Below are 26,501 nucleotides of genomic sequence, written 5' to 3'. Positions count from 1 at the left end.
GTTCATGGTTATTCTGTCAACTGGCGCGCGGATGGGCTTGTAGCCCAGTTATGAGCCGGCGGAATTCAACCCATTTTTCTTTTCTTTTTTCGCGGCTTTCGGCCTACTAGATTTGGCCCGGTCTTAAATGTCATCCAGTGTGGGGCAGCAGCAGCAGCAGCAGCAAGACACTGAGGGTGCGTTTGGTACTGAGGACGGGACGGGACGGGATGGGACGATCCCACTTCATCCCGTGTTTAGTTTGAAGACAGGTGGGACGGAGACATCCCTACAAGAGAATATACCTCAAAGATTCGGGACGCCCCCGTCCGGCAAAAACGAGCGGACGGGTTCGTCCCACTTCAACGCCGTCGCCTCCCATCTGACGGGCGAGCTCTGCGGGCGAGCGTGAAGGGCCGGCGGCGGGCGAGCTCCGCGGCGAGCGCGGGCCTCCATGGCCGGCAGGGGCCAGCTCCGCGACCCCTCCATGGCCGGCGGGGGCGAGCTGCGCGGGCCTCCATGGCACGGGGGGCAAGCTCCGCGAGCCCCTCCATGCCTGGCGGGGGCGGCGCTGCCCGACCCGCCTCCGACGAAGCCCGTCATAGGGGGCGGGACAGCCAGGGCCGGTGGCCGCGGGAGCTGCTTCGGCGGCGCGACCGGGACCTCAGGCCGGCGGGCGCGAGAGCTAGCTGGCGCTGGCGGATTGGGAGAAGGGGGCCAGTTGGAGAAGATAAAGTTGAGGAGAGGAAAAAGATGACACGTGGGCCCATGGATGACATGTGGATCCTACTAAAACCTGCAGCTAACGGTGTTACCCAGGACATCCGTCCCTTATTTTCAATCCATCGTACCAAACAAAAAATTAGGATGAATCTATCCCTCTCAACCAAACATCAGACAGGACGATCCCATCCCGAAAAATTAGGTCGGACCGTCCCATCACTCCTTGTCTCCGAACCAAACACACACTGAATGCACAGCATTAGAGCCTCACGAGTTCACATTTCACAACACGACTATCCAGATCCAGAGCACCGTTCCTGAACGAGCCAACAACAAAACTGCTATAACAGGTGCAAATTATAATGCTACTCGTTTTAATTTTTCTAGATTCATACTATTTACTATGCATCTAGAGATAATATATATTTAGGTACATGAAACCTATAAATTTTAAAAAGTTAAAATAACTTATAATTTTTATAATTTGAGATAGAGGGAGTACAACTTATCAAACAAAAGATCACACGAGTCAAAAAGCTAAAAAAATGCCACTGTGCACCACCGTATTAATGAGTCAGTTCTAAACATGCGCTCAGTAATTCCTAATTTCCGGTACATAGATATACAAATAAGCTGGCGGTAAAAGTAGACAGCAGCACTAACACCTACGCGTCCCGGTGTGCATACCCAAGTGGTATGTCATCACACAACCACAAACATGCGATTATGTCGGCTACGACTCTGGTGTGAAAAGCTACAACTCTATTTGATGAACCACCAGGAAATGCCGAGCAAGAGATGGAAGGGCATAACAAGGGTCCACATAGGACCGCCACCGGGGCTTATGAGGTTGCAGTGCAGGCGAGCCAGAAATCAGCATCATATCGATCAGGCAGTCTTTCACTCCTCGTGATATTCTGGGTTTTTCTTGAGAATTACAAAGCCCTCCAGTACTGGTGTCAGTGGAATGTATCTGCACATCGCAAACCAACAGTAATTAGCTTTCCTGGGAGAAACGTATACAGATGGTGTATAACACATTATTAGTTCAAAATTCATTATTACTTTTCAGTAGCTAGTTCAGCACGCTCCCCAGCTGCAAGCAAGACAGGTGTGGAATGTGTCTGGAAGCCCGTAATTGTTTTGGGCCTTCCTGCCTGACCAACAACATCGACAGCTTGCCCAACCCGGACTGGAACAGGCAGGGGCTTCAGATCCTCATCCACAGTCAACAGCATTCGAGGCTGTGTAAGTAAGCAGAGTAGAGTTCAACCACAATACCCAACAGTTTTCTATTGCATTGATAGATTTTGTGGCAATTGACTACTGAAACATACCTGCATTGCCAGGACAATAATGTAAAGGATGTAGTGATATTTCCCTAGGATGGTGGACTTCATATCAAGGCAGGCATGCAGAACAGTTACAAGTCCTCCCAGTGCCATCCTAGAAAGACCAAAAGGAAAACAGAAAAAAAGATTGAAGTGTAATCCAGTGGCATTCACATGTGAATTGGGTGTTCAGATATAGTCACTTACGGGGAAAGAAGAAACCGATCAGAATGGTATGGAGAAAGGGTCAACAAGCCCTTTCCAAGGTGAACGAGGCCCTGAGCAATTCTTACCTGATGAACACAACAAAATTAATCAACACATGCAACTTAAACACAACCAAGAAACAATTATAGTAAATGGATGCCAAATGATCATTGTGGAGCTATACTTACACAAAACAGATGAGCAGCTTCTTTGTAGTAATAACTTGAAAGGTTGCGAAGCATGCCAGCTATTCTGGCATTGTTTGTCCCAGCACCAATCAAACCCAATGAGATGATTGCAGCCTGGAGAAATTTTAATTAGGATGTAAGATATAGAGGATTAAGTAAGAAAGGAACGGGTAGGTAAAAAAATGTAAAAAATACGAACCATTGACACATCAGCATCTGCGTCATGACTCAATCTGCTCAATGTGTCCATCACATTAACCTGAGATGGCAAGTATTAGAAACGCAATCTTGCCTGATTGGGTATACAGTTTTGCAAAATTATGCAACCTATTCAAGTGAATGCACCGCTGAACAACCACTACATACATGTTCAAATCATCACATACCCAAACTGACTATTTTAATGGTTCAAAAGAAAAATAAGCAACAAGAAACTGCATAGTACAAAGGTAAGAACCTTGCATGATGTAGATCACAATTTGGTTTACAATATAAAAATTACAGTGAAGATATATGGCCACACCACCAATAACGAGGCCACCGTGCAAAATTTTACACACGTCATAGTGTCTTAAAGTAAATTCTGTCTTGCTTTGATATGATTATTCTATAATATGGCACTAGATCCAACTTGAAGCATTCAATTCTGGGCCTATATTAACAGTATTTAAGAACGAAAGTTTTAAATTACGAGAACAAATAACAAAGTTAGCCTCAGACCAAACATATATAGGCTTTATGGTCAACAGTATTTCTTAAAAAATGCCAATAATTTATCAAGACAGCACGCACACATGCTTTGTTGTGTGCACTGGTTGGTGCAAGTGCATCAAATAGGTTAGTACTCCACTTAACATGCAGCAACTGCATTCACATGGTCTCATTAGTCATTAGAGGGACATTTCCATGCACATGTAACACAATTTGGCCAATTTACAAACCTCCAAAAGGATTAAAGTATTAATGCAGTTTTAATGAAATCCAAGTTTTCCACTTCACTGATCAGGCATTTAATGATTTGAGCAGGATTTCACATTTCAGAGAGTTAGTATATAAGACCAGATCCACATACCTTGGGATTAGATATGCAGAGTATACCAAGGGCAAGAGGAACTGCCCGTCTAATATTCTGCTCGCCGTATTGCAAGAGACGCTCAAGTGAACGAACAGCCATTTCAGCTCCTAATTCTTCAGCCATAGCAATAAGAGCAATTCCAAGGACAGCTGGCCCTTGGTGTGTTTCGCCTTTCTCAAGATGCTGTGAGCAAATGCCAAGAAGTTTCTGAACCTGCAAGCAGAATTGGAAACATTTACAAGTTTGAAGTGGCTAGAAATCATTTCAAGGAAAATATTAAATACCTTAAGCACATTCCCTGTCCCGGCATATGCCAATGACATAAGCGTTACATCACAGTACTTCCCTATCTTCTCATCAAATGTTTTAGAGACCTCTGCAGTAGCCTCTACACTCTCCTGAAATAGGAATTGGGTATCAGCATTCTGTTAGCTAAGCACATCTTTGAGAGTCACTAAAGTGACCTGTAAAAGGGCAGGGACATACATCTAGACTACATTTGGAAAGTGGCATGTGGCAACAGGGTAAACAGAAATATACCCCAGATGGATATGCTTAACCAGCAACTTGTTTGAATATTATAACCTACTCAACAAAATTGCAAAAGTTTGAAATCAGAACTATCTCTCCAGGTTACTTAAAATTACCTGTTTTCCAAGATATAGGAGGCCAAGCGCAACGGGAAGCAACCGTATAATGGGCTCTCCCAACTCAGCCTCACTACGTTCCATCAAGGCAAATATGATAGGCTGTGCAATCTCTTCACTGCAAGAACCGACAAACACCAGTCCCAAGGCAATGGCTGAGAAAACCAAGACCTCGAGAGGTGATTGGGGGTCTCCCAACACAGCAGATAGATGCGTTTTAAGCTGAAATTTGCAAAACAATATAAATATAAGAAACATATAGCCAATAGTTGTGACAGTAAGACAAAGCAATAATTTCCCACCTCTTCTTTCTGGGAACCAGCATATGCAATTCCAAGACCCAATATTGCCCCAATACGGATGTTTGAGTCATCCTTGCCAATATACTCCATGAGAATAGCAAGCGCCTGGCAGAAAGGTTAGGGTATTAGATGGGTGAAAACGAAGATGAAGGCAGGAAGAGAGCAAGATGAGCTAAGCACATACAGGATCGCAATCATTCTTCACGCTACATGTGACAATTCCAATACCTAGCAAAGCTCCAGCAACAACATGAGTGTCATTACTATGCAAGTACTTGTCAAGCTGAGCAAGCCCAGAATCAGTATCCCACAGGAGAATCATTCCCTGGAAACAAGAAGTTATTTAACTATTATTGGATAGTTCAAATATAACAAGATTTTTCTGGTTAAATAAAACATAATGAATACTGTAATTGTACCAGACTAGCCGCTGCACTGGCTTTCCCGTGTTCCTTGTTCTTGAATAACCAGTTTCCAGAAGACCCACTGCTGGACGAATCAGATGGAGCAGTCATCAACTTGTCCTGCGCAAAAAATATATAAAAGAAAAAACTTAAGATGCACTATTTTCTCACAAATTGGACCACAAGCAACAGTTTTGTCTCAAAAGCTAACATGGCCAAACCCAGCATTCACAAATGCATTGACAAATGTAGCAGCCAGATTCTGTCTTGCAGAATCAAGACTGGAGCTGGCACCACGGCCATCAATCAAATGGACCTACAAATTGCACAACCACAATTATTATGGATGACTAGCGCCACCACAAATATGGTAAGCAGTAAAATATACATCACCTTGTATATATCCTCAGGAGATTTAGGCTCCATGACCTCAATATCGCGAGCAAGAGTAAGGTATCCCTCACTCAGCTTAGTATTATTAACTATTTCTTGCAAAACCTCCTTATCATTGTCATCAGCAGCTATCTCATCATCAATCTCCATAGCCAAACCCTTCAGAAGAAGAGAAATGATGGTTCAAAACCAGGGGGGAAACAAGCTCATAATGAGGTGCATCTCAGTGTCATGCGCTGATTAGTTGCCATGATTGAATATATGTGCACATATGGTATCTGATATACAGAGAGGAGACTGGGGGCAGAGGGGGGGCTTACATGGCGTGCTATGATGTATGAGAATTGTTTCTTGAGCAGAAAATCATCAGTTGATGTGTAGACTTGCTTCACATACTGCATGGACTACAGATATTTAAACGTGTTAATATGGATTTGGTTGCTAAATGAGGTGGTATGGCATGAGATACTCTTGTACTCACTTTTTCAAGTTGAAGGGCAATTTTCAAAGCACTTGCAAGGTCTCCAAACTTCATGTAGATGGTATATGCTATGTCAAGCGCCAACATATCATCTGGAGCAGGAAGAAATCTGCAAGTTTCACATTTAGGCACAGAAAAGTGTTCGTTTAATTTCAAGAAATTCATGTATATCTAGGTTCCACAGCGGTTACAAAATGGAGAGCGGAAGCACTACAATAGAAAAGCACACAAGTGATAAAAGAGATTCATACTTGGACGAACTAGTAAGATACAAGCAAGCTCTTTTGTAGTTTGTAGTGTCCACATGCTCAACTAGCAAATCAAGGTCTTCAACCTACAAAAAATGAAATTTATGCATCTATTTATTAGCAAGAAATATTTGGAGTGTGCTCTGAGAAGAAACAAGTAATTTAAGGATTGAAGGTACCTCCATCACAAGATCTACAGCTTCAGGTTCAGCATTATGCTAAAAATCAACGAAAGATAGAAACAAAATTAGCATAACTAAAACAACATTGTTCAAGATGAACAGAATAAATAAACATTCAACCATGAACTCTAATCCGAACAAACCTTCATGTGAAATGAAATAATTTGCTGCACAAGCTCCATTAGGGCGTCAATGGGCAAGTCATCATCCTGGAAACAATGAAAACCAGCATTAGAGGTTTGAAAGTTAAATAATGGAACAGAACAAACAGGGTCCACTACTTAATTCCATATTGCAGTCCACTATAAGAGAAATAAAACAAGAACAAGCAACACTAAAAATTTTGCAGCTATTTGCAATGAAATTTGATCGTTGTTACGAGGTGCATGGGACTCAAAAAAAAAGGTAGATAATGAGGGAGAATAAATATAATGAGACAGGAAGGAATGAAATGCAATTGTTTATAATATCAATTAAGACACATTGTGATTTTCAACTATTCAGCAATCAACACTACAAGCTCTAACTTGTGCGATTCAACATTCTAAAATTTTGATAATAAAAAAGATATTGATTACCAGAGGTTAGATGCGATAGGATATTAAGACTAAGAAACAACCAAACAACAAAGTTTAGAACTTTAAAAGGGTGTTAAACAGAAGAACCAGGTATGCTAAGTTATGGATGACACCCACACAAAAGGATTCAAGAATTCTATTATAGGATGAGTGAGAGGGCAACCTGACGCTTATGGAACTCTTGTGCAATCTCGCCAGCCAAATTTCTGTATAAAATTATTCCTTTAGAATCCAACAATATTGAAACAAAAATAGCACATAAACTGACAACAGAAAAATTGAGATATTGAAATACTCCGTAGAGCTTAATCAACAACCACATTTCAGTATGAAGCAACTATATGCAAAATATTTAGACTTCACTGTTTGGGAGAAAGATATTAGTTACTTCAGTTTCGTATATACCTTACATACTCGTGACCCCATGATCCGATATCACCTTCGGAGCCTAATAACCGGTACTTCAGACTCTCCTGAAATGTGGGAAATAAAATTTTAGGACCTGAGGTCAAGTGGAGTTCCCCACTAAAGAAGAACAGTTCATCTACTACAGTGGGGGAGATAATCACCACAGCAGGCACATACCCTTTCTCCCTCAACGGACATTGTCAAAGCTAACACCGATAGAATGTCTGCCATGTATTTCTGCGATACAGTAAGGCAGCATCAGTACTGTATGAAACCAATCTAAATCACAGCACAACTCGGTGATCAGCACTTCGCACGTACCTTCAGCTCAGACTCCGGCATGGTCTCAAAGTAGGACTTGAGGGCTCCATAGTGCGGGCGGAGAAATTTGAGCGGCTTCGGAACGGAAGTCATTGAGCTCGTGGCAGATCGGATTTCCTGTCTGAAATGGGTCACAGCAGTACTCAGCAAAACACAACCCTAGAACTAAAGAACTGGATCGGGTGTTAAGTGCATACCTCATGCTCTCGAGGGCGAGCTTCTGCACACCGGGATCGGCGTCCTGCGCGCGCAGGACGTAGAGCTCCAGCTGCTCCTTCAACGCCAAATCTTCCTCTGGCTGCAGCATACCAGCAACATCGAATACGTCATTGAGGAGAAACAAAACCACAGATCTAAAGCAAATAACCTAATTCTCGAGAGACGAGCGGACTCACCAGATCGTCGATATCATCCTTCTTCTTTTCCTTCCCCTTACCCGGCGGCGGCGGCTGCGAGGCCTCCGGCGGAGCCATGGCGGCGGCGGCGGCGAGGGAAGGTGGGCTTGGCTCCGGAGGCGCGACGGGACTATTTGGGGAGCGGAGCTGGAAGGGAGGTGCCTTCCTTTTTGGCGGGACTACACCGGAGGCGCGGCGGGACTACTTGAGGCGAGAAGGATGGAAGCAGCGTCCGTCCCCGGTGCCCGTCTTCCTTGCCCCTTCTGCAAGTAGTAGATGATGACTGCGCGTGTGCGTGTTGGCTGCGGCGGGCGCTTCCGAAACGAAGGAAGTCGCAACCAGACAGACCCAGACAGTGGGCCGGAGCAAGCGGCCCAAGGAGCCCAAATAACAGTTCGCGTGTGCAAGCGGCCCAATGCAGCATTGCTAGGTACAGGATGTTTTTTCTACGCGGGCTGGGACTGTCCCGTTCGCTCATTATTGAGCTAAGGCATCCTTCTCTTCTCGTAGCATCATGTCTTTGGATTAGTCATGTTCAGATTTCCTCTCAAAAAAAAAATCATGTTCATCAGATCCTATCCTAATGAAGGGGCCGAGTCAAGACAGGTCAATACCCAAATGTTGGCCCACTGCGGACTTTAGTCCGACCTGGGCCTTATTTTGGTCCTATCTTCGGTCCTACAACCCAATGACATCTCTTCCAAAAAAGATGAGTAGGTAAAGGAGTAACACTGTTCCTCTAAAAAAAACCCGAGGAGTTGTACACAAAGCAGGCCTAGCATTCTTTTAGAAAATAAAGGTTGCGACCAACACAAGTGGAGCTGATATCCTATACTAACACAAGTAGCAGTAGCTCGTTTGACAGTGGCATCAGAAGATGCCTGTTTATTTATTCTGAAATAATAAGCCAGTCTAGTGTAACAAGCTCGCCTCACACATTCTGTAGTGTCATTTAACACTAGTGGCTGTTAGCCTAGCCCTGTGGCCGCAACTGCCAAACGAGATTTGTCGAGCAGCGGGCGCCGTTTCCGGGCTTTCCGGGCTTTCTGAAAACAACAAGCCCACGGGCAAGTCCAGGAGGGTCCGCGCGGCCGCCGCGCTTAAAATGAGTATTAATTCCGAAAAGCACGCTTGCACGACCGAGCGAGGGTCCACTCGAGGTGATACGGATACAGGCAGGTGCAGGCTGGTGGACCTGGACGGCAAAGCTTGTGGGCCATGTCGGTGTAGTTTACAGTCCGCAGCAGCTGTGCTGCCCGCCCATCAGACTGAGAGAATCAGAGCGAGAGAAAGAGAGCTTCTTTTGCTTTTCCAGCCCAAAAGAAAGGGGACATCAATCATGAACGTCTACTTGTTGTACTCTCTCCCTCCCGAACCTTTTAAAACTAGATTAGCCGGGAGGAGGATCATATTATCCGCGGACGAATGAAGTACTACTCCTTGGTCCTTGCTTTTCCGCAGGGCCGGCCGGACCTCGCTGCACGCCAATATTCTAGGCCTCGTCCGCGACACGCTCGGACAATTGGGAGAGTGGATGGAAGCACGCGTCCCCGACAGCTCGACGTACCGCGACGGCGACGGCCGAACGCTCCCTCCTCCGGTCCTGCCATGCAGCGATGCCTACCAATCCGTGTGTCCTGTTCCTGTCAGGGCCTCGGCTCTCAGCCTGTGCAGCGATACCTACCTACCATCCGCGTGTTGTGTTCCTGTCAGGGCCTCGATGCTCAGCCGGCATTGTCTTCTCTTCTCTTCTCTTCCAGTTCCATCTACTCCCTAGACGCTCAAACGGCCACGCTATATTCGCCGCGCGTGACGGACGTCATAAGGGACGCGGGACGAGAACAAGCGCGCCATGCCACCCTAGTTCCTGATGCTAACACGCCACGAGCTCGTCTGCACCGATCGCGATCCCGCCGGTCGCGAGAGCAATAGCGTGACGCGCCACCGGCGGCCGATTCGGACCGTTCGCTCCTTAATTGTGCCGCGCGTACACGCACGCACACTACTGTACTCCACCTGCCGTACCGTGCCCAACGGATCGTCTTGGTCTCGGCTCACACGACTCGCACCGGCCGCGTCGCGCATTTACTACCGTGCACGGCACAAACCGAGCCACTGGATGGATGGCACCGGCTTCCCTCACTGGCGAGTGGCGAAGAGCCCCGGCCGCCCGAGGCCAGCGCGCGCTAGCGCGCGGCGGCTAGCCGTTGCGCCGGTTGCCTGCCGGCTGCCCGCTCATTTACTCTGCCCGATCGTTCGGTGTCGCAGGGCAGGCGTTTCGCCCGCCGCGCACGGTGAAACGCCACGACAACTCGTCGCCATCCGATTCGGTCGCCCTCGTTCGGCGGCCGCGCCGGCGTCAGCGTCAGCGTCCGGTGCCAGCCTGCCAGGACCAACCAACCCGTGCGCCCGGGATGGACAGGCAGAAGGAACGGATAGAGGCACACGGTCGCGAACGAAACGAAACGGAGCAGGAGCGGACGTGGTCGCGGTCACAGGCGCACAGGCGCGCGCCCTCGTCGTCGGCATCCGACGCTAGCTGCTCGATCGCTAGTCTGTTTAAAACTGTGCGTTGCTCCAGAATCTCCTCCTCCTCGCAGCGCATGACAGCAGCAACCGCGGAGGAGGAAAAGGACAAAGGAAGAAAAAAACACAGAGCCGACGGCGAAACCCGATCGAAATCATCACACGGGAGAGCCTCGCCGCGCCACGCCACGCTACGCTACCGCTGCCACGGAACTGTCCGTTCCCCTCCCAGCCGCAGTCGCTGCTGGCGCCGCTTCCGTCTCATCCTCGGCCTCCGACTCCGACTCCGCAAGCGCCATCCGGCGCAGCGGGCTGGGGCCCAGGCGCCGGCGCTTGGTAGCCACCGCGTGGCGCCGCCGGATCACCTCCATCTCGTTGCGCCGCCGCGTGGCCTCCTCGTCCACCACGAACCGCCGCATCAGGATGTCGTCCGTCAGGGACTTGCCCCGGAACACCCGCCGCGCGGCGCCCTCGCCGCCGACCTTGCCCGCGCCCGGCCTCCCTCGACCGCCGACACCCGCGGCCTGCTCGGCGGCCGGCGGCGGGGCCACCAGTGGGCTGACGCCGCACCCGGACGCCGACGCCGACGACGCGCGCGGGTAGCTGTAGCTCCGCCGCGGCGCCGCGTCGGCCTGGAAGCAGTAGAGCGACTCGCTGTTGTAGGAGGAGATGGGCGCGCACAGGCACACCCGCGTGAACGACGCCGCCACGTTCAGCGACGACGACTTCCGCAGCCTCCCGGGCCCCCCCGCCGCCGGCGCCGCCGCGCCCCTGCCTGAGGCCGCCGTCACCCCCGACGCCGCCGCGGCCTTCGTCGTCGCCGTCGGCGCCGCCGGCTGCTTCCAGATGAGGAGGAGCACCTCCACCGCGCGCTGGTACCACGGGGACTTGTGGCCGCCTGATCTCGCGCCGCCATCTTTTCTGCACGCACGGCAAGCAAGCATCGATCACGTCAGCCGACACGAAATCCTCCCCGGCGCTCGACAGGACGCGCAGCGCATGGATCACGAATGTACCTTGGCTGCCGTGTGTTCTTTGCCATTTTTTGCATCAAGATGGAGTGGAGAAACATCTGGGCTGGCGCGTACCAGTTGGCGTCGAGCGACAGGAGTCAGGAGGAGAGTGGAGAAGTGAGGTCACATCAAGCTGTTACTACATTCCCCCCGCTATGGGGAAGTGAAGTGAGAGGCGAGCTTCCACGGCATGGAGGCACTAGGAGTTAGTTAAAGGAGGGGGAGTTCGGCCGGACGCTGGAGCTTGGAGCCTGGACGGGAGGGCAGTTTGGTCATGTTGCCCTCTGCCGCAGGGTGTCAAAGGCTCAAAGATCTCTGGAGGGAAAGGCTGCGTGCCTGCATGACCCAACAAGGAAGGCTTTTTTGGGGACCCTTCGGAAACTGAATCATGCGAGCATGAGAGACCACCAAGTACTGGCCCTGTGTACTGCATTTCGCCGATATATGCTTGGCAGTGTAATATGACAGTAGAACTGTAGAAGGTGTATGTGCAAGGACACAGCTGCAGCCTTTTCACTCATTATTGCACTGAAGGCGTCAAATTATCGAGCCATTTCCACACAGAGAGCTACAGCAAGAATTTAAAATACCCCTTTTAGTATCATTTAGGCGCCATAGAACCCGTTTTGGTAGGGACTCAACAAACCATTTCCCTCCAGAAAGTGGAGTTCCTAACAAACAAAACATACATTCTAGAGTGAAACAGAAGAAAATTCAGACGCAAAATCAGAAATTTCTCAGATTCTACCGAAAAGCAGAAGAGCTTGTTTCGTGTATCCACACTGTGCCGCCCCTTATGCCCATCTCCACCATGATCCAGCAGGCTCCTGTGGCCATCATCCAGTGCCGCAAACCATAGTTCGGCAATGCAAACTTTGCTGTCGGCATGTAAATGCGCCCAATTGTCATTGTTTTCAGTCACCCGACGAGTAGGAACTAGGAAACGTGTGCCAACATTTGTAGAATGCCCATAATTTCGGGATAGACTCACAATATTGCGGAATTCCTGCATCATATCAAACAGATGTCCATAACAATATCTTACAAGAAAAGGATCCAATCCCAAAGCTTTTACAAGCTTGCTTAGTGCTTTTCGCTACCTCCCTTTTCTTTGATGCATGTTACCATGCACCGATGCGCATGTTTTTTTTTTCTTCAGCCATGATTCCTCCCAACCAATGAAGCCACCACACACGGACGGACACACCAACGGGCAACGGGTACTAAAAGTACAGGGCTACCGGTCTACTGAAATTGGAGGTAGTTGAGCTCACGAGCGATTTTATATTCTGCCGTGTTCGATCGAGCTGACCTGTCTACTGAAATTGGAGTAGTTCTCGATGAAAGCTCTAGCGAGCTGACCCCAGCTGTCGATGCTGCTTGGCGGGAGGTTTTCTAGCCACACCAGAGGGGTGGGACCCATCACTACCGGGAAATAGGCGGTCATCTGGTCGTAGGTATCGTTAGCGGCTTTCACCGCGGTGCTGTAAGCTCAAGATGGTAGGGTTGTAGCGGCCATCGTATTTTTCGTTGATGGCCGACTTGAACGAAGTGGGCCACTCAACGGCCCTAAGGTGGGGAGTGAAGGCGGCGAAACCATCGATCGTTGTGTCGTTGTCGTCCTCGAGGTTGTACACGACAGGTGGTGCCCTGGGACGTCCACCGTTGTTGCACCTGGGCGGGCAGGATGTAGGCGTCTTCAGGGGCACCGTACGTGCGGTCGTATTCGGCGCGGCAACGCATCTAATCTTCTTGTCATCAGCGGTCCTCCCGTTCCCCATCGCGGTTTGGTCTAGGGGCGCCGTAGTCACAGTCGTACTCGGCGTGACGGCGGAGCTCTACCTCTTCCCGCTCTCGGTGGTGGTTGTTGAGGTCGGCGCGGAGGTCACGGCGGTCGCGTAGCTCTTCACGAAGGTCACGTTGCCGACCTTGTCTGCCACAGTCCTCGCCATCGCCTCTCTTGCCACAGCGGCGGTTGTCGTGGTTGGTGGATGGGTTGGTGGGTTGCTCCACTTCCTTTTCACGGACGGTCTCCAGCCGACCTCCCGCGCGGTCGTGGTCGCCTCGGTGGTGGCCGAATCTGCTATGCCCGGATCGGCTTCGAGAGTGCCGGGTAGCTGTGGACCGGGAGTATGCTGACCGGTTGTGGGCTCGCTCTTCAATTTGGGCGTTGGCCGGATTCGTCGAAGTGGCTCCGAGTCTGAAAGGTTTTCCAGGTCGGCGAAGGCAGCCCCAGGTTAGCCTGGAGTGTAGTGAAGACGTTGTTGCTGGCCTCCTCGAGGTCAGCTTGTAGATTGCGGGCGCGCAGAGGGTGCCTGTGTCTGCCCCAGGCACCGTTCCGGTCGGCGTTATCACCGTCGTTGGCACGCGGTGGGTCGGGGTTGGTGACAGGCGGTGGTCACCACTGGTCACCTGCCGCCTCCACTCCCGCGTTAGCAGCAGGTTGTTGGCGTCGCTGGGCGTCGGCTTGTTCCTGTTAGCGTCGTACTACACGTTCCTGGTTCTTGGCGTTGCAGCCTACTTCCTAAGAAGAGGTTTCGCCATCCCTGGGTGGATCGTCAGCAGAGACCATAAAGGTTTCGCAATCTGGCGTGGAGGAGTTGCTCTGGTCGTTGCTTGTACAATGCAGGGGACCTGGAACTCACCACAATCCGAAAACTGGGTGGGTGCGGGTGGGTCTCCAGATTGGATCTGAAGGGACTGCGCGAGTTTGGTGGAAAACGCGGCAGCCAAGTTCTTTAGACCAAAGGGGGCGAGGGAAGGACCCTGCGCCGACCTTGTTGAGCGTAGCACCGTCTTGGAGAGATCAATGCACTAGTGTTGCTGATGCAATCTAGCCTCGTGATCAGGTCGGAGGGCGTGGGTGGACGGGTTGCAACAAGGATGTTCGGAATCCTCTCGGAGAGAGATCACCGACCTGCTGGGCAAGCGGCGTGATGATCCTCGGATGAAGACCTTGCTCCGTCAAAGTAGATCCGACGGATGCTGAGCTGGTGGCGGATGCCTAGTCGGTGGAGGAGGTGGTGGAGTCAGAGTCCACCGGCATGCTCCCAAAGCGAAGCTAGATCGGGTTGGCAAGGAAATACTTCATGCTCTCGGGGAAGATGACTCTAGGGTGAGATGCTATCAAGCTTGCTAGGGAGGATCTCACAATCACCTCTACCTGGTGCGCCAACTGTTGGATTTAGTAGCCCAACAGTCCACCAAGAGGTTACCCAAGTGGTTGATTTGTAGGCAGAGGGGATTGCGAAACCAAGAAGGTGATCGCAAGAACACGAGGGTTTAGACAGGTTCAGACCTTCGGAGAGTAATACCCTACGTCCTATATTTTATTGGTTTGTATTGCTTGAGAATTGAGATGCCCTCGGGAGGCGCCCTTAGCCGCCTTGTATAGGCTGACGACCTAGGGTTACAAGTCGGTTTGAATCTAATCTAGTCGGTTGTTACATGAAAAGCGATTTGAGTTAGATTACAACACGTGTCCCGTAAGATCCGGACTGATTTGTACTCCAAGTATCTTCACGTTCTTTACCCGCACGTTTTGGTCGGGCGGGCTCACTTATCAGGACCAGCCAGTATCCTAGTCGGTGGGTATGGGTACCCATATTCCTCAATCAGGTATGTAGCACCAGTACCACGGGCCGCAGCTTTGTTGTACTGTAACCTGCATCTTCAAAAGGATTTCTAGTCCTTTGTGTTGACTTGTCTGATATACTCTAGTGTACTTCCCATGTAGCCTTCCACATAGGACATGGGATGCATTTGTTAGCACTGAAATTAAGTAGGATTCAAGCCCATTTTAATTGTAGAACCAGTACCTTAAAGCTGCCTTAAAGCAGGTTTTGAAAGCTAAACTAACAACTTTTATTTTATTTAGAGAGAGAGGGAGAGAGGAAAGAAACAAAATCAACAATTAGGGGTGAATGACTCCAAGCCTAGAGCTGCCACGGCTTCGTTCGGCCGAGCCATAGGACCAAAAGCTTCCATTAAAATTTACGAAAAAATGAACATATACAGGGTCCATCGTCCCACAGTGTTACCATTTTTCTCTGATCAGTTCAGTAGTAGTCTATCAAGCTCAGCATCTTGAAAATTCAGGAGTGGACGAAACATGCACCGATGAACTCTCTTTCCTTCGGTTGATCATTCAACTAGTTTTCATGCTTGCAAAGACTTGTGAGCCAAAACCAGGCACTTGATGTATATACAACCAACTTCTCAAGCTCAACATGCTGAAAGAGTGGCGTGTCCGTATGGTTGGCGATAAGAGGGGAACAGGATGAGTATAGAAAAAAAAGCCTCCCACTCAGTTCCGACCGTGGAGTACGTAGGTACATGCATTACTACGTGCATGATGATTCGAAATACAAATAAACGGAAAAGTTGGATAACAATTCAAGCTGCTTTCAGCTACTCCCTCCGTTTCGAATTGTATGTCGTTTTAGCTTTTTTATTCATATATATTATTATATATCTAGATATATGTATGTCTAGAGTATAATAATATATATGAATCTAGAAAAGTCAAAACGACCTACAATTTGGAACGGAGGGAGTACTAAGTAATAAGAAGAAGCCAACCATTTCATATTAGCTTAACCTACGCTGGAAGTCAAGCTAATGATCATGCCCCCAGGATGTGCCCAGCTTTTCCCCTCAGAATTAAGCCAAAAGCAACATGCTGAGAAACCGCCGTCCATTGTACGTTTATATATATACATATATATCTGTTCGACTGCTCGTGCCAACCTCCTTCGCTCGTACTACTACTGATTAACCTTTTTTTAAAAAAAATCTGATAGAAAAGTTTGGAGCAACGCATGCCACACGTACACGCCGTCAAGTGCTTTATTGTAGGTTTGGTGAGGTGAAGGGTGATCAGGGATCAGTTAGTAGCAGCTAAGTTCAGGCCATGCATGCATGTCTCCCACTCTCCAAGATGTGTGTCCAACTGTTCCTCTCATCTTAGGGCATGTTTGGGAGGAAGGTGCTAAAATTTATTCTTGACTAAACTTTAGCCCTCCCAAATAGAGTGCTAAATTTTAGCCCTTTAGGGTGTTTTAGTGAGTGCTAAATTTTAGCACCTGTGTTGATAAAAGACTATTTATCCCTGTTTTCTCTCCTCTTCTCTACCCCTCCTCTATTTCTTCCTTCTCAAGTGCAAATCTTGCCCACGTCGTCCCGTGCTCACGCTGGCATCCCCGACTCCGCTGTCCGCACCGGCCCGTGCTCGCGTCGTCCGGTCCCAGGCCAAGAACCCCGTTTTCGTACCTACCAACCCGAGTCGCCCTTTCCCGCATCTGGAAGCTATGGTTTCCCTTCCCCGGCTCAGATTCGACTGGGCTGCGGTGGTGGCTAGATGGCCGAGCAGGGCGGCGCCACCGGGGAGGCCGGCGGCAGCGAGCCCCCCGCGCCCGCGCCTATCGCGGCACCACCGCCAGTCGTGGAGGCAGCGGGGTAGAGGTAGTTCCGGCCGTGCCGGCAGCGGCTTTAGCGACCGTCGCCGTGGTGGCGGCGTCCGGGGCGGTGACGGTGGCCGCGGCGCCGATCCCCATGGCCCTGCTAGTGACGCTGCCGGGCTCGCCGGCGCTTTCCTTCGACGAGCAGGTCCTCTCCTCCAACTCCGGCTTCGCCGAGGACCACCCGCAGGCGGTGCCTTCCGGCTCCGGGGGTGCGTCCGCGTTGGGCGACATAGTCGAGGAGAACGACACAGAGGCCGTAGGGGTCGGCGGGGCCGGCGGAGACCGCGGGGGCGGGCGGGGCCGGCCGGAGGCGGCGGGCGAGGTGGAGGCGGCGGGACCGGCGGGCGAGGCGGAGGCGGTGGTTCGGGCGAAGGAGGCGGGGAGAGAGAGAGACTAAGGGGAGGAGAGAGAAGGGAGGGGGCAGGGGGAAAGTGGTCCGGGGGACCACTTTTTAGTCCATTTAGTCCATTTTAGCTACCCCAAGTGACTAAAGGATTAGTGGTGGGCTAAAATTTAGTCCACCAGTTTTAGCTCACCTGTTTGAGAGCACAAGTAACTAAAATGAACTAAAGTAGAGGTGCTAAAGTTTATCACCCTCTCCCAAACACCCCCTTAAACAAACAGGCAGAAACAACATTACCTTCCTTTTCCTTTTTTCTAACAGTATTCTTCAACCTATCTGTTTCCCACCGGTTGATCACAACGATTTCCCGATCGATAGAAATGTCTGGAGCAACACATGCCACACGTACGAGCTCGAGTGTTTTTCTGTAGGGTTAAGGTGAGGTGCTGGGTGTTTGGATCCTTGGCTAGAGTTCAGTTCGGATCACATCGGATGTTTGGATGCGAGGATTAAATATAGACTAATAACAAAAATAACTGCATAAATGAGGGCTAATTCGCGAGATGAATCCATTAAGCCTAACTCATTTATGCAATTATTTTTGTTATTAACCTATGTTCAATCATCCTAATTGATATTCAAATATCAGATGTGACCCGGACTAAACTTTAGCCTAAGAATCCAAACACCCGAGACCGACTAGTGGCAGTTTAGTATTGAGACAGTTGCATGCAAATGCTACTGCACACGAACATGCTTGAAGTTTGATAATCTCCCCGGCCAGCGGCCGCAACCATGATGGTAGCCATGCCGGATCGATCGCTCGGAGGTTGTAGAAATAAACGGGGGAGATTGGGAAAAGTCATGCAGCTACAACGAAGCAAAGGCAAAGGGGAAAAGGAGTCATGATCGCTGCGACCTCGATCGCTCGATGCTTTGGGCCGCTGGCGAGAAGAAAGACGCATCATGCACCCGCGCTTTAGCTAGCTTTAGACCCTCTAACCACACAGGCTCTAAGCATGTCGCGAAAGCGGAGGGCATGCAGCGTGGAATCGGTGGACGCCGAGGGGAATCCTTGATGCGTGTGGATGGACCACTGCTGGGCGCGATTCGGTCCGGTGATATTCTCTGCAGGCTGGGCATCCAGGCAGTTGGATTTGGCTGGTCTTCATCAGTTTGATTCAGCTCATCGGCGCACTTTAAGTGGCCTCGTACTGACATGGCATAGGCGTAATTGCTTCTGTGTAATGAACAGTGGCTCGTGGAGTGTGTACAGGCTACGGCAGGGGCTTGCCCAGGATTTGTAGTGTGGGTATCCAAATTTTCAAATGGTAAAAGAAATTAATGCCAAAATCTAGATTTTAGCATCACAAAATAATTTGTATAACAACTAGAATGTATAACTCAGAGTTGAGCATTATATCCATAAATTCATAGGCTTGAGATCATAATTTCAAAGTGTTCAAGACACAAATTATTTGACAAAAAAATAATAAATATTCAATTTGAATACCCTTGATACACGCTAGGCCCGCCCCTGGGAGGGTTACATTAGGAAATATCGACAATGATAGTCCTTCAAGTTTTTAGATAAAATATAATGGTGCCAAGATGAGCTCGCCACCAGGCCGCTCTACGATCTTGGCATCTGCGTATGAATCCTATTGCTTCAGTTTTCAGATATGCATAGTCTTTACAGCTCGGGACGGATCCAACCCTGACTAAGGTTTTAAATTCTAACAGATTTAGACCCCATTTTGATAAGCCACAAAGACTCATACGCTAACAGCAAGTTAATTATGGATGTGTTCTTTGTTGTTCCTCCTCTCGTCAGCAATTTGTGGACGGACCTACCTGACGGAACAGTTCATTATCATGTTTTAGAAAAAAGTCTATGTAACCCCCAACGTATGGATGGTGGCTCACTCTGTTATGAACGACGTATAGAAATATGAAGTAAAGAATCAAGCCACAGAGGAGACACACGATTTAACGTAGAAAACTCCTCCAATGTGAAGGGGAAAAACCACGGGCACCAGCCAGCAACAATCTCACTATCTCAAGAGTTTTGGGTTACACGTCTATGGCGGCTTACAAGAGAATCGAGTCTCCACGAAACCCTAGGGTGTATATACCGTACCGTACGGGCCTCCGCTCCGTCAGAAGCCCGGCCTATTTCCTGGAGTGAATTTGGAACAACTCCAACAAACTCCACCTTGAGACAAATTCATCTTGTATCATAAATCAACCCTTCATCCTGAACATAACAAAGATAGAAAACCACTGGTGCCAACAATAGTCTCTTGGACTATCCAATTAAACCAACTAAGCTTGAGCACAGCTCAAACTTAGCAACAGGAACATGCTTTGTCATCATATCAGCAGGATTATCATGAGTACTAATCTTGCATACCTTTAGCTTACCTTCTTCAATCACATCACGCACAAAATGATACTTGATATCTATGTGCTTAGTTCTCTCATGGAATATCTGATCTTTAATGAGGTAAATTGCACTTTGACTGTCACAGTGCAAACTTATGCAAGATTCAACTCCACAAAGCTCAGCGTACAAACCTTTCAGCCAAATTAATTCTTTGCACGCTTCACAAATAGCCATATATTCTGCTTCAGTAGTAGACAAAGCAACAACTGAGTGTAAAGTAGCCCTCCAACTCACAGCACAACTGCCAACAGTAAACACATAACCTGTAAGTGATCTTCGCCTGTCCAGATCAGCAGCATAATCAAAATCCACATAGCCAATAAGACCCTTACCAGTTCTTCCAAACTTTAAACAGGAATCTGCTGTGCCTATGAGATACCTGAAAATCCACTGAACTGCCCTCCAATGTTCTTTGCCAGGATTAGACATATATCTACTAACAAGACTCATAGCATATGATAAATCTGGACGAGAGCAAACCATAGCATACATCAAAGACCCAACAGCACTAGAATAAGGAACCCTTGACATGTATTCAATCTCTGCATCTGTACTAGGACACTGAGCAGCTGACAACTTAAAGTGAGGTGCAATAGGGGTACTAACCGCCTTAGCATTTTGCATGTTGAAACGCTGAAGAACTTTCTTGATATAATTTTGTTGACTAAGAAATAGCAAACCAGATTTTCTGTCTCTACTAATTTCCATACCAAGAATTTTCTTAGCACTACCAAGATCTTTCATATCAAAACCACTACTCAATAGCTTCTTTAACTTAGTGATTTCAATCTTACTCTTGGCAGCAATCAGCATATCATCAACATATAACAACAAATATATAGGTGATCCATTAACATGCTTGATGTAAACACAGCTATCATACTTAGATCTTTTAAAACCGTGTGATAACATAAATGAATCAAACCTCTTGTTCCAAGCCTCCGGCGACGGGCCTCCGCTCCGTCAGAAGCCCGGCCTATTTCCTGGAGTGAATTTGGAACAACTCCAACACACTCCACCCACTAACCTATAAAATTGGGGGTTTTACACCTTAAACTAGTGAAAACCATTCATCTAACCCCCTCCCCCCCACCAAAATGGTTTTGCACCCTGGTTTTGATGACTTGGCATGCCATGTTGGATAGGGATAACATCTAAGGGGGTGTTTGAATACTAGGTGCTAAATTTTAGCAGTGTCACATCGGATGCTCGGGTATTAATTAGGAGGACTAAACATGAGCTAATTATAAAACTAATTGCAGAACCCTGTGCTAATTCGCGAGACGAATCTATTAAGCCTAATTAATCCATCATTAGAAAATGGTTACTGTAGCACCACATTGTCAAATCATGGACTAATTAGGTTTAATAGATCCGTCTTGCAAATTAGTCTCCATAATTAGTTTTGTAATTAGCCTATGTTTAATAGGCATAATTAACATCCAAACATCCGATATGACAGGTGCTAAAGTTACTCCATCTGTGCAATTAGTTTTGTAATTAGCCTATGTTTAATAGGTATAATTAACATCCAAACATCCGATGTGACAGGTGCTAAACTTTAGAAGGGAGTATCCAAACAGGCTTAAGTATTTTTGGGTCCACTTGTCGGTTCTTCGTAGACTCACAAATTATGCTAAAGTTACAGGATTTTCGAAGGGTCTTTTTGCAAAGATTTGGGAGCTTGCTCGTCGCTCCCATGGCTGACGGCGACTCTGAATGTTGGCCTCACCGGAGCTCCAGCAAGCCATGGGCGCCATTATTGGTGCAGAGAGTAGAGAAGAGGGAGAGGAGGCCTTGGCCCATGGGTGTGCTCACCATTCACCAAGGTCAAGCGACGGACGGCGTATATGAGCATCTTGGCGGAAGCTTGAACGGCGGCGGCGGGCGCGCCGCTCCGGCGGGGAATCGACAGTGGAGTGGGACGGAGGAGGTGCGCGGCAACTCGGCAAAGCTCATGGCGGTGACGCGTTGCTCTATGTCGGATCAATGATGCTGAATTTTGAGGTGGAAATCAGCGGTAAGGCTCGTTTTGGGGACGGATGTCTTCTCAAATAGCACGTCCATGCATGGACAGATTGGTCGGCAGGAGGCAATTTTGTTTAGTTAATAAACTGGCACTTTTGACGATGTTGGGCAGGAGACAAGGGCCGGCACAAGTGGCAGCATAGCGAGGAGATTGGTGGGGCTTGTGCGCGCAGCTTCGGCTGTAAACCTGAGATGGGCATGCACTAGGAGAAGCACGCCAGGATGGCACTGAGCTGGTCCTCTCCGCCGCCCTCGCACCCCGATGGGCGAATCGAGAAACCTCATGGTGGCACAACTCCTTGCCGTGGGCGGAGGCAGCGGCCTTACCGGAGCTCCATCTCCATGGCTGGACTGCTGGAGCTGAGGAAGAAGGATTACCTTCCCACTTACAAGCAGGACCCACATGCATGTCAGATGGTCCAGTCAGCAACTCAGTCCACCTTAGCATTCCAGTTAGCATTCCAGTGTGGCAACACCACTATCCAAGTCAGCAAAACCGGGTGCAAAACCACCTTGGGGTTAGGCGAATGGTTTTCATTAGTTTATGGCGTAGAAAATCATTTTTATAGGTTAGGTGTGAAGTGAGCCACCATCCATACCTTGGTTGAGCCTGTTTTACTCTGCAATGCTTGAGCCTGTGAGATCATGCATGCAGAGTGAGGGAGACCGCCACTTTAGCATGGCATCGATTTGGTCAAAAGATCGGCCGGCGTGGCCTGCCATGCAGTGCCGAGCCAAGACGAGGACGCTTTGCCCAGCCGGGAGTCCGGGACCGAGCGAGCCGGGGCGCGTGGAAATGGGTCTCAGCTCACCTCATCATCCTGCTGGCCGCTGGTCCTGGCAACCTCATGTAGTCATGTGTCGCCATGGTCGCGATACCGGTGCATGGAGATGGGGGCAGCTGGGGGGCAACCCGAACTTGCAGTAGGTCCGAGCAATCGAGCTCGCTATTCCTCTGGCCCAATCGCCGTGTCTCTAGTTCAGCAGTTCCCTGTCGTCTGTCGCGCTGTCTCGAACTGGTTGGGGGTCTTGGGGACGCCTGGATTGGATCCTCGGACGAGCACTGCCTGCCAGGCTGCGGGTGTGGAAGTGGTCAGCGAGGAGACAGCGCCGCGGTTTGACTGTGTTGGTGGTCTGGTGGGGTGGTGTGCCTCAGGCCTCAGCGCCTGCGCGGCGCGACTCGCCTGGGCGGGCCTGGATACCATTCGTCTGTTTCCTGATTCCGTCAGCCCAAACGCTTTCTTGCTGTGGGGCCGTATTACTTGTCTAGCTGGCTCGAATTTGTGAACCAAGGCCCAGTATCCACCCCCAATGCAACCTATGTCCGGCCCTTTTGTCTCCGTAAATAAACCAAGTTGCTTACTTGCTTGGTATGCTGTGTACAAGGCGAAGAATTTGGTAACCAAAATGGCAAATTATATTAAAGAAGAAGAACAAGGTCGATTACATACGTAGTAACAAACTGATTTTGCCCACAAGAGCAACTTAAAAAATTGCTAATCTTACCCCCAATATCTTTTTTAGAGAAAAAGAGAAAAAACAAACTCCAACAGTTCACCCAAACCTTCCCCAATTTTTTAGCGACGCTAAAAAACAGCCTGCCACCGCGTATATTTTAGCGTTGGCGTTCCTCCCCCAATCCTGATTCCTGCACGCCCACGCGTCCCTTCTGATGGGCCCAATACGATGATGTGGCCTGTTTTGAAATATTGGGGGTAATTTATTAGCTATCTGCTGTGGATTGATATGTTTTTGGGGGAATTTATTTTAGGAGAACCCCCAATACATAGTTTTGGGGAAGAATTTTTTGCGGTACTCTTGGAGTTGCTCTAACATTTACACACAGCCGTGTGGCTTTAACTGCAGGCTACAGATTTGAGTAATCCTTTCTCTACAGACAACCCCCTCCCCCCGTTTTTTTTTAAAAAAACTAACCGCCACTCGGGTATGTTAGAGCTTCCCGTAACCTGAATTTCTCTTCCTCCCCATCTGCACGCTCTTCTCAATTCCAGTTAAGTTACGATAAGATTAGGGCGTCGAGGTTAGAGGTTTGAGGTTTTCGAAGTGGGTGCTCACCAGCGGCCCTAGAGGAAAGGCTCACGGCGGTAGGCTGGCTCGACGGAGATGGCAGGCACGGAGGCGGTGAGGTGCGGCAGCGGGGGGCGTCGCCAATCGAGTGGTGGTGGACGACGGATGGGTGGTGCTAGGGCAGGGGACGGCGGCGGCGGCGGCGGTGGGAGGGGTAGGAAGGCGGCCGGCGCGGGCGAGCTAGGGTCCCGTCGGAGCTCTGCGCCGGCCGACAGGACCCTAGCTCGCCTGCGTCGCACGGGTAGAGGCACGTGAGGGCGGCGGGAAGAAGAAGTACGTCAGAGAGGGTAGAAAAATTAGGTGACGGAGCTGGTGCCCTTTTTTTTCTGCCTCCCCTGTTTTTTTCCTCCTCTCGTTTCGCTCTCTTCCCACGATTCCCCATTATTATTTTTCTCAAGCCATCACCTCCCCATCCTCGACGCGGCGCCGGTGACGCCTCCCCACCCCCGTCGCCGCCCATCCATCCCGCCGGCAGCTAGAGGACCGAGCAGCTGCCTGCCCTTACCTTATCTCCGGCCTCCAATTCAATTGGATCCGCCTTCCATCCCGCCAGCAGCATGTTACCCTCCACCGTACCCTCGCTCCCCTCCCCCAACTCGGGGCTCACCAGGCCGCACCACCACCACCCGCACCACATCTCACCAACGCCACAACAGCCTCTGCCTCGATGTCGCCCTTCTGCCGTTGTCGCCTCGATCTCGCCTGCCCGATGGTCGCCTCGGTGGTTGAGGGTCCACATCAAAGGGTAGCCCCGACGTTGTGCGGAGGAACTGGGACGCACTACCACGGCGGAGGCAGGCCCATATCAGGGCAGAACGACAGAGGAGACGGACGCTGTGATGGCTTCGGTGCACGTCCCCATGGAGGACGCGGCGGCGGCAACTTGATCCGGTAAGGCGAGGGTGCCTAGCTGCACCCATGAGGGTGGAATCGTGGACGAAGAAGGTCTTGCTCCCTTCGATCCCAACATAGGCAGGACCCACAAACGCAAGGTTTCTTTCTCTCGCTTAGGGGTGGCCATCGAGGCAAAGGAAACCTGACAATTTGGGTACCCGACATTTCAGATTCAGGTAACCCCGAATTGCTCGACTAAAATTAGCACTTCGCAGAATCCTCAGCAATTCATAATCATTTAGGTGGTGTTTGGATACGAGGTGTTAAACTTTAGCAGGGTCACATCGAATATTCGGATGCTAATTAAGAGGACTAAACATGAGCTCATTACAAAACTAATTGCACAGATGGAGTCTAATTCGCTAGAGAATCTATTAAGGCTAATGAATCCATCATTAGCAAATGGTTACTGTAGCACCACATTGTCAAATCATGGACTAGTTAGGCTTAATAGATTCGTCTTGCGAATTAGACTCCATCTGTGCAATTAGTTTTGTAATTAGACTATGTTTAATACTTCTAATTAATATCCAAACATCCTATGTAACAGGTGCTAAAGTTTAGCGGGCAATAAGAAATTTCAAAGAAATCCAAACAAAGCGCACTGGACAAGACAAGACATCCAATCAATTGATGAATTTCCAAAGCAAATTAAACAAGCAGTAAAAGCTCAAGCATCCATCGAACAGGACAAGGCATAAACATTCGAGAAGAGGAGCAGAGCATAAAAGATTATAAAGAGCAGTCACAGAACTGAATCATTAGATAGGATAGGAAGTCGCCGATGCCTCTGGCCCTCTGCGCTGACGAGCACGAGCTCCAAGCGAACCTGGTTCTTGCCTTCTCGCGGTAGATTGTGAGGTGGCCCAGCTTCCCGTCCTTTTGCAGGCTCGAGTACAGCGAGCTGGAGATGGGGACTGGCACTAGTGGCGGCGGCCGGCATGCGTCGACAACACGGGAGGCCGAGCCGCCGAGATGCAGCGCATGGGGAGGGGGCGGCGCGTGTTGGCGTGGGGATGTCGCTGGAGGATTGGGGGTTGGGGGTGCTATATGGGCCGTGGGAGATGGAAGGTTAGTTGGGCTGGGCTGCTATGCACGGCTGGGCTAAACATCGGGTTTTTCGGGCTGTTCGGGTACCGAAGTTCTTAACCCGAACAAACCTAAATATTTTCGTTTTTTAGACTCAGAAACCGGGTTCAGGTAATTCGGGGTCGGGAGTGCGGGATCAAAAAACATGAAAGAAATCAATACTCGTAGCTTAAGAGGGAAAGGGGATAAATTAGGCAACTTAAAATCCTTAGCCTATGACTTCTACTAGTTGCATCAAAATATAAACTAAATCATACTATCTAGATGTGCAGTCTACGATTGATTTAGTGTGAAATCCTCATCCCAAAATAAGTTTTACAACCTATAGCCAATTCTATCAAGATACTACTCTAGAAAAGTAAAGACACACAAGTACAAGTATGAAATGCGGAAACATAAGGATGGCATGTGGGGAAGTAAACTCTTGACACAAGAATTTATCCCGTGGTATCGGTAGGCACTAAGCCACCACTAGTCTACATTGTTGAAGCACTCATACAAGAGTATTGCTTCCCGGTCACCAAGTCTCTCCTAAGGTGCTCCTTGACTTACAACAAAGGCTCGACCACAAAGGCTCACGCCAAGTCCCTCGGTCACTTTGATGCCGTCTTCACTAAGGAGCTTCTCCACGAAGGAAGAGGGTCTCCACATCCCCTGCACAAGGTCATCGACGCTGCTCCACACCAAGCCGGAGGGTCGAAGATTGCCGGCGAGCCACCAGGGCTCCAAGGCGCTAGCACACCTCTTGTA

At 49.3% G+C, this 26,501-nt stretch overlaps 2 protein-coding genes across 2 annotated transcripts; both read right to left on the bottom strand.

Moving 5' to 3' along the window:
* Positions 1-1,240: 1,240 nt before the first annotated feature.
* Positions 1,241-8,152, bottom strand: LOC117864293 (26S proteasome non-ATPase regulatory subunit 2 homolog A). Its single transcript, XM_034748339.2, has 25 exons — positions 7,863-8,152; positions 7,665-7,765; positions 7,468-7,588; positions 7,324-7,383; positions 7,144-7,211; positions 6,902-6,944; positions 6,304-6,369; positions 6,158-6,196; positions 5,982-6,064; positions 5,731-5,839; positions 5,570-5,653; positions 5,250-5,408; positions 5,068-5,172; positions 4,872-4,976; positions 4,637-4,777; positions 4,453-4,557; positions 4,151-4,372; positions 3,788-3,901; positions 3,501-3,716; positions 2,628-2,687; positions 2,429-2,542; positions 2,241-2,326; positions 2,040-2,148; positions 1,768-1,946; positions 1,241-1,675 (listed from the first exon to the last, which is right to left on the bottom strand). Exons 1-25 carry the CDS (start codon positions 7,938-7,940, stop codon positions 1,603-1,605), a joined length of 2,640 nt encoding a protein of 879 aa, XP_034604230.1. The 5' UTR covers positions 7,941-8,152; the 3' UTR covers positions 1,241-1,602.
* Positions 8,153-10,413: 2,261 nt separating this feature from the next.
* LOC117863136 (uncharacterized) lies at positions 10,414-11,798 on the bottom strand. Its single transcript, XM_034746733.2, has 2 exons — positions 11,405-11,798; positions 10,414-11,309 (listed from the first exon to the last, which is right to left on the bottom strand). Exons 1-2 carry the CDS (start codon positions 11,458-11,460, stop codon positions 10,580-10,582), a joined length of 786 nt encoding a protein of 261 aa, XP_034602624.1. The 5' UTR covers positions 11,461-11,798; the 3' UTR covers positions 10,414-10,579.
* Between the last annotated feature and the right edge of the window lie 14,703 nt (positions 11,799-26,501).

The sequence above is a fragment of the Setaria viridis genome, chromosome 7 (assembly GCF_005286985.2).
Source record: "Setaria viridis chromosome 7, Setaria_viridis_v4.0, whole genome shotgun sequence".
Lineage (NCBI taxonomy): Eukaryota > Viridiplantae > Streptophyta > Magnoliopsida > Poales > Poaceae > Setaria > Setaria viridis.
This window is presented reverse-complemented; position numbering and strand designations above follow the sequence as displayed.

What these genes read in the sequence shown, in the direction of transcription:
- LOC117864293 (XM_034748339.2), bottom strand. Translation starts at nt 7,940, where the DNA reads ATGGCTCCGCCGGAGGCCTCGCAGCCGCCGCCGCCGGGTAAGGGGAAG. An exon ending in TATCTTACTAGTTCGTCCAA is followed by an intron (nt 5,840 to 5,981) that starts GTATGAATCTCT and finishes TGAAACTTGCAG; the next exon opens with ATTTCTTCCTGCTCCAGATG. An exon ending in TGAATGCTGGGTTTGGCCAT is followed by an intron (nt 4,977 to 5,067) that starts GTTAGCTTTTGA and finishes TTTTTTGCGCAG; the next exon opens with GACAAGTTGATGACTGCTCC.
- LOC117863136 (XM_034746733.2), bottom strand. Translation starts at nt 11,460, where the DNA reads ATGTTTCTCCACTCCATCTTGATGCAAAAAATGGCAAAGAACACACGG. An exon ending in AAGAACACACGGCAGCCAAG is followed by an intron (nt 11,310 to 11,404) that starts GTACATTCGTGA and finishes CCGTGCGTGCAG; the next exon opens with AAAAGATGGCGGCGCGAGAT.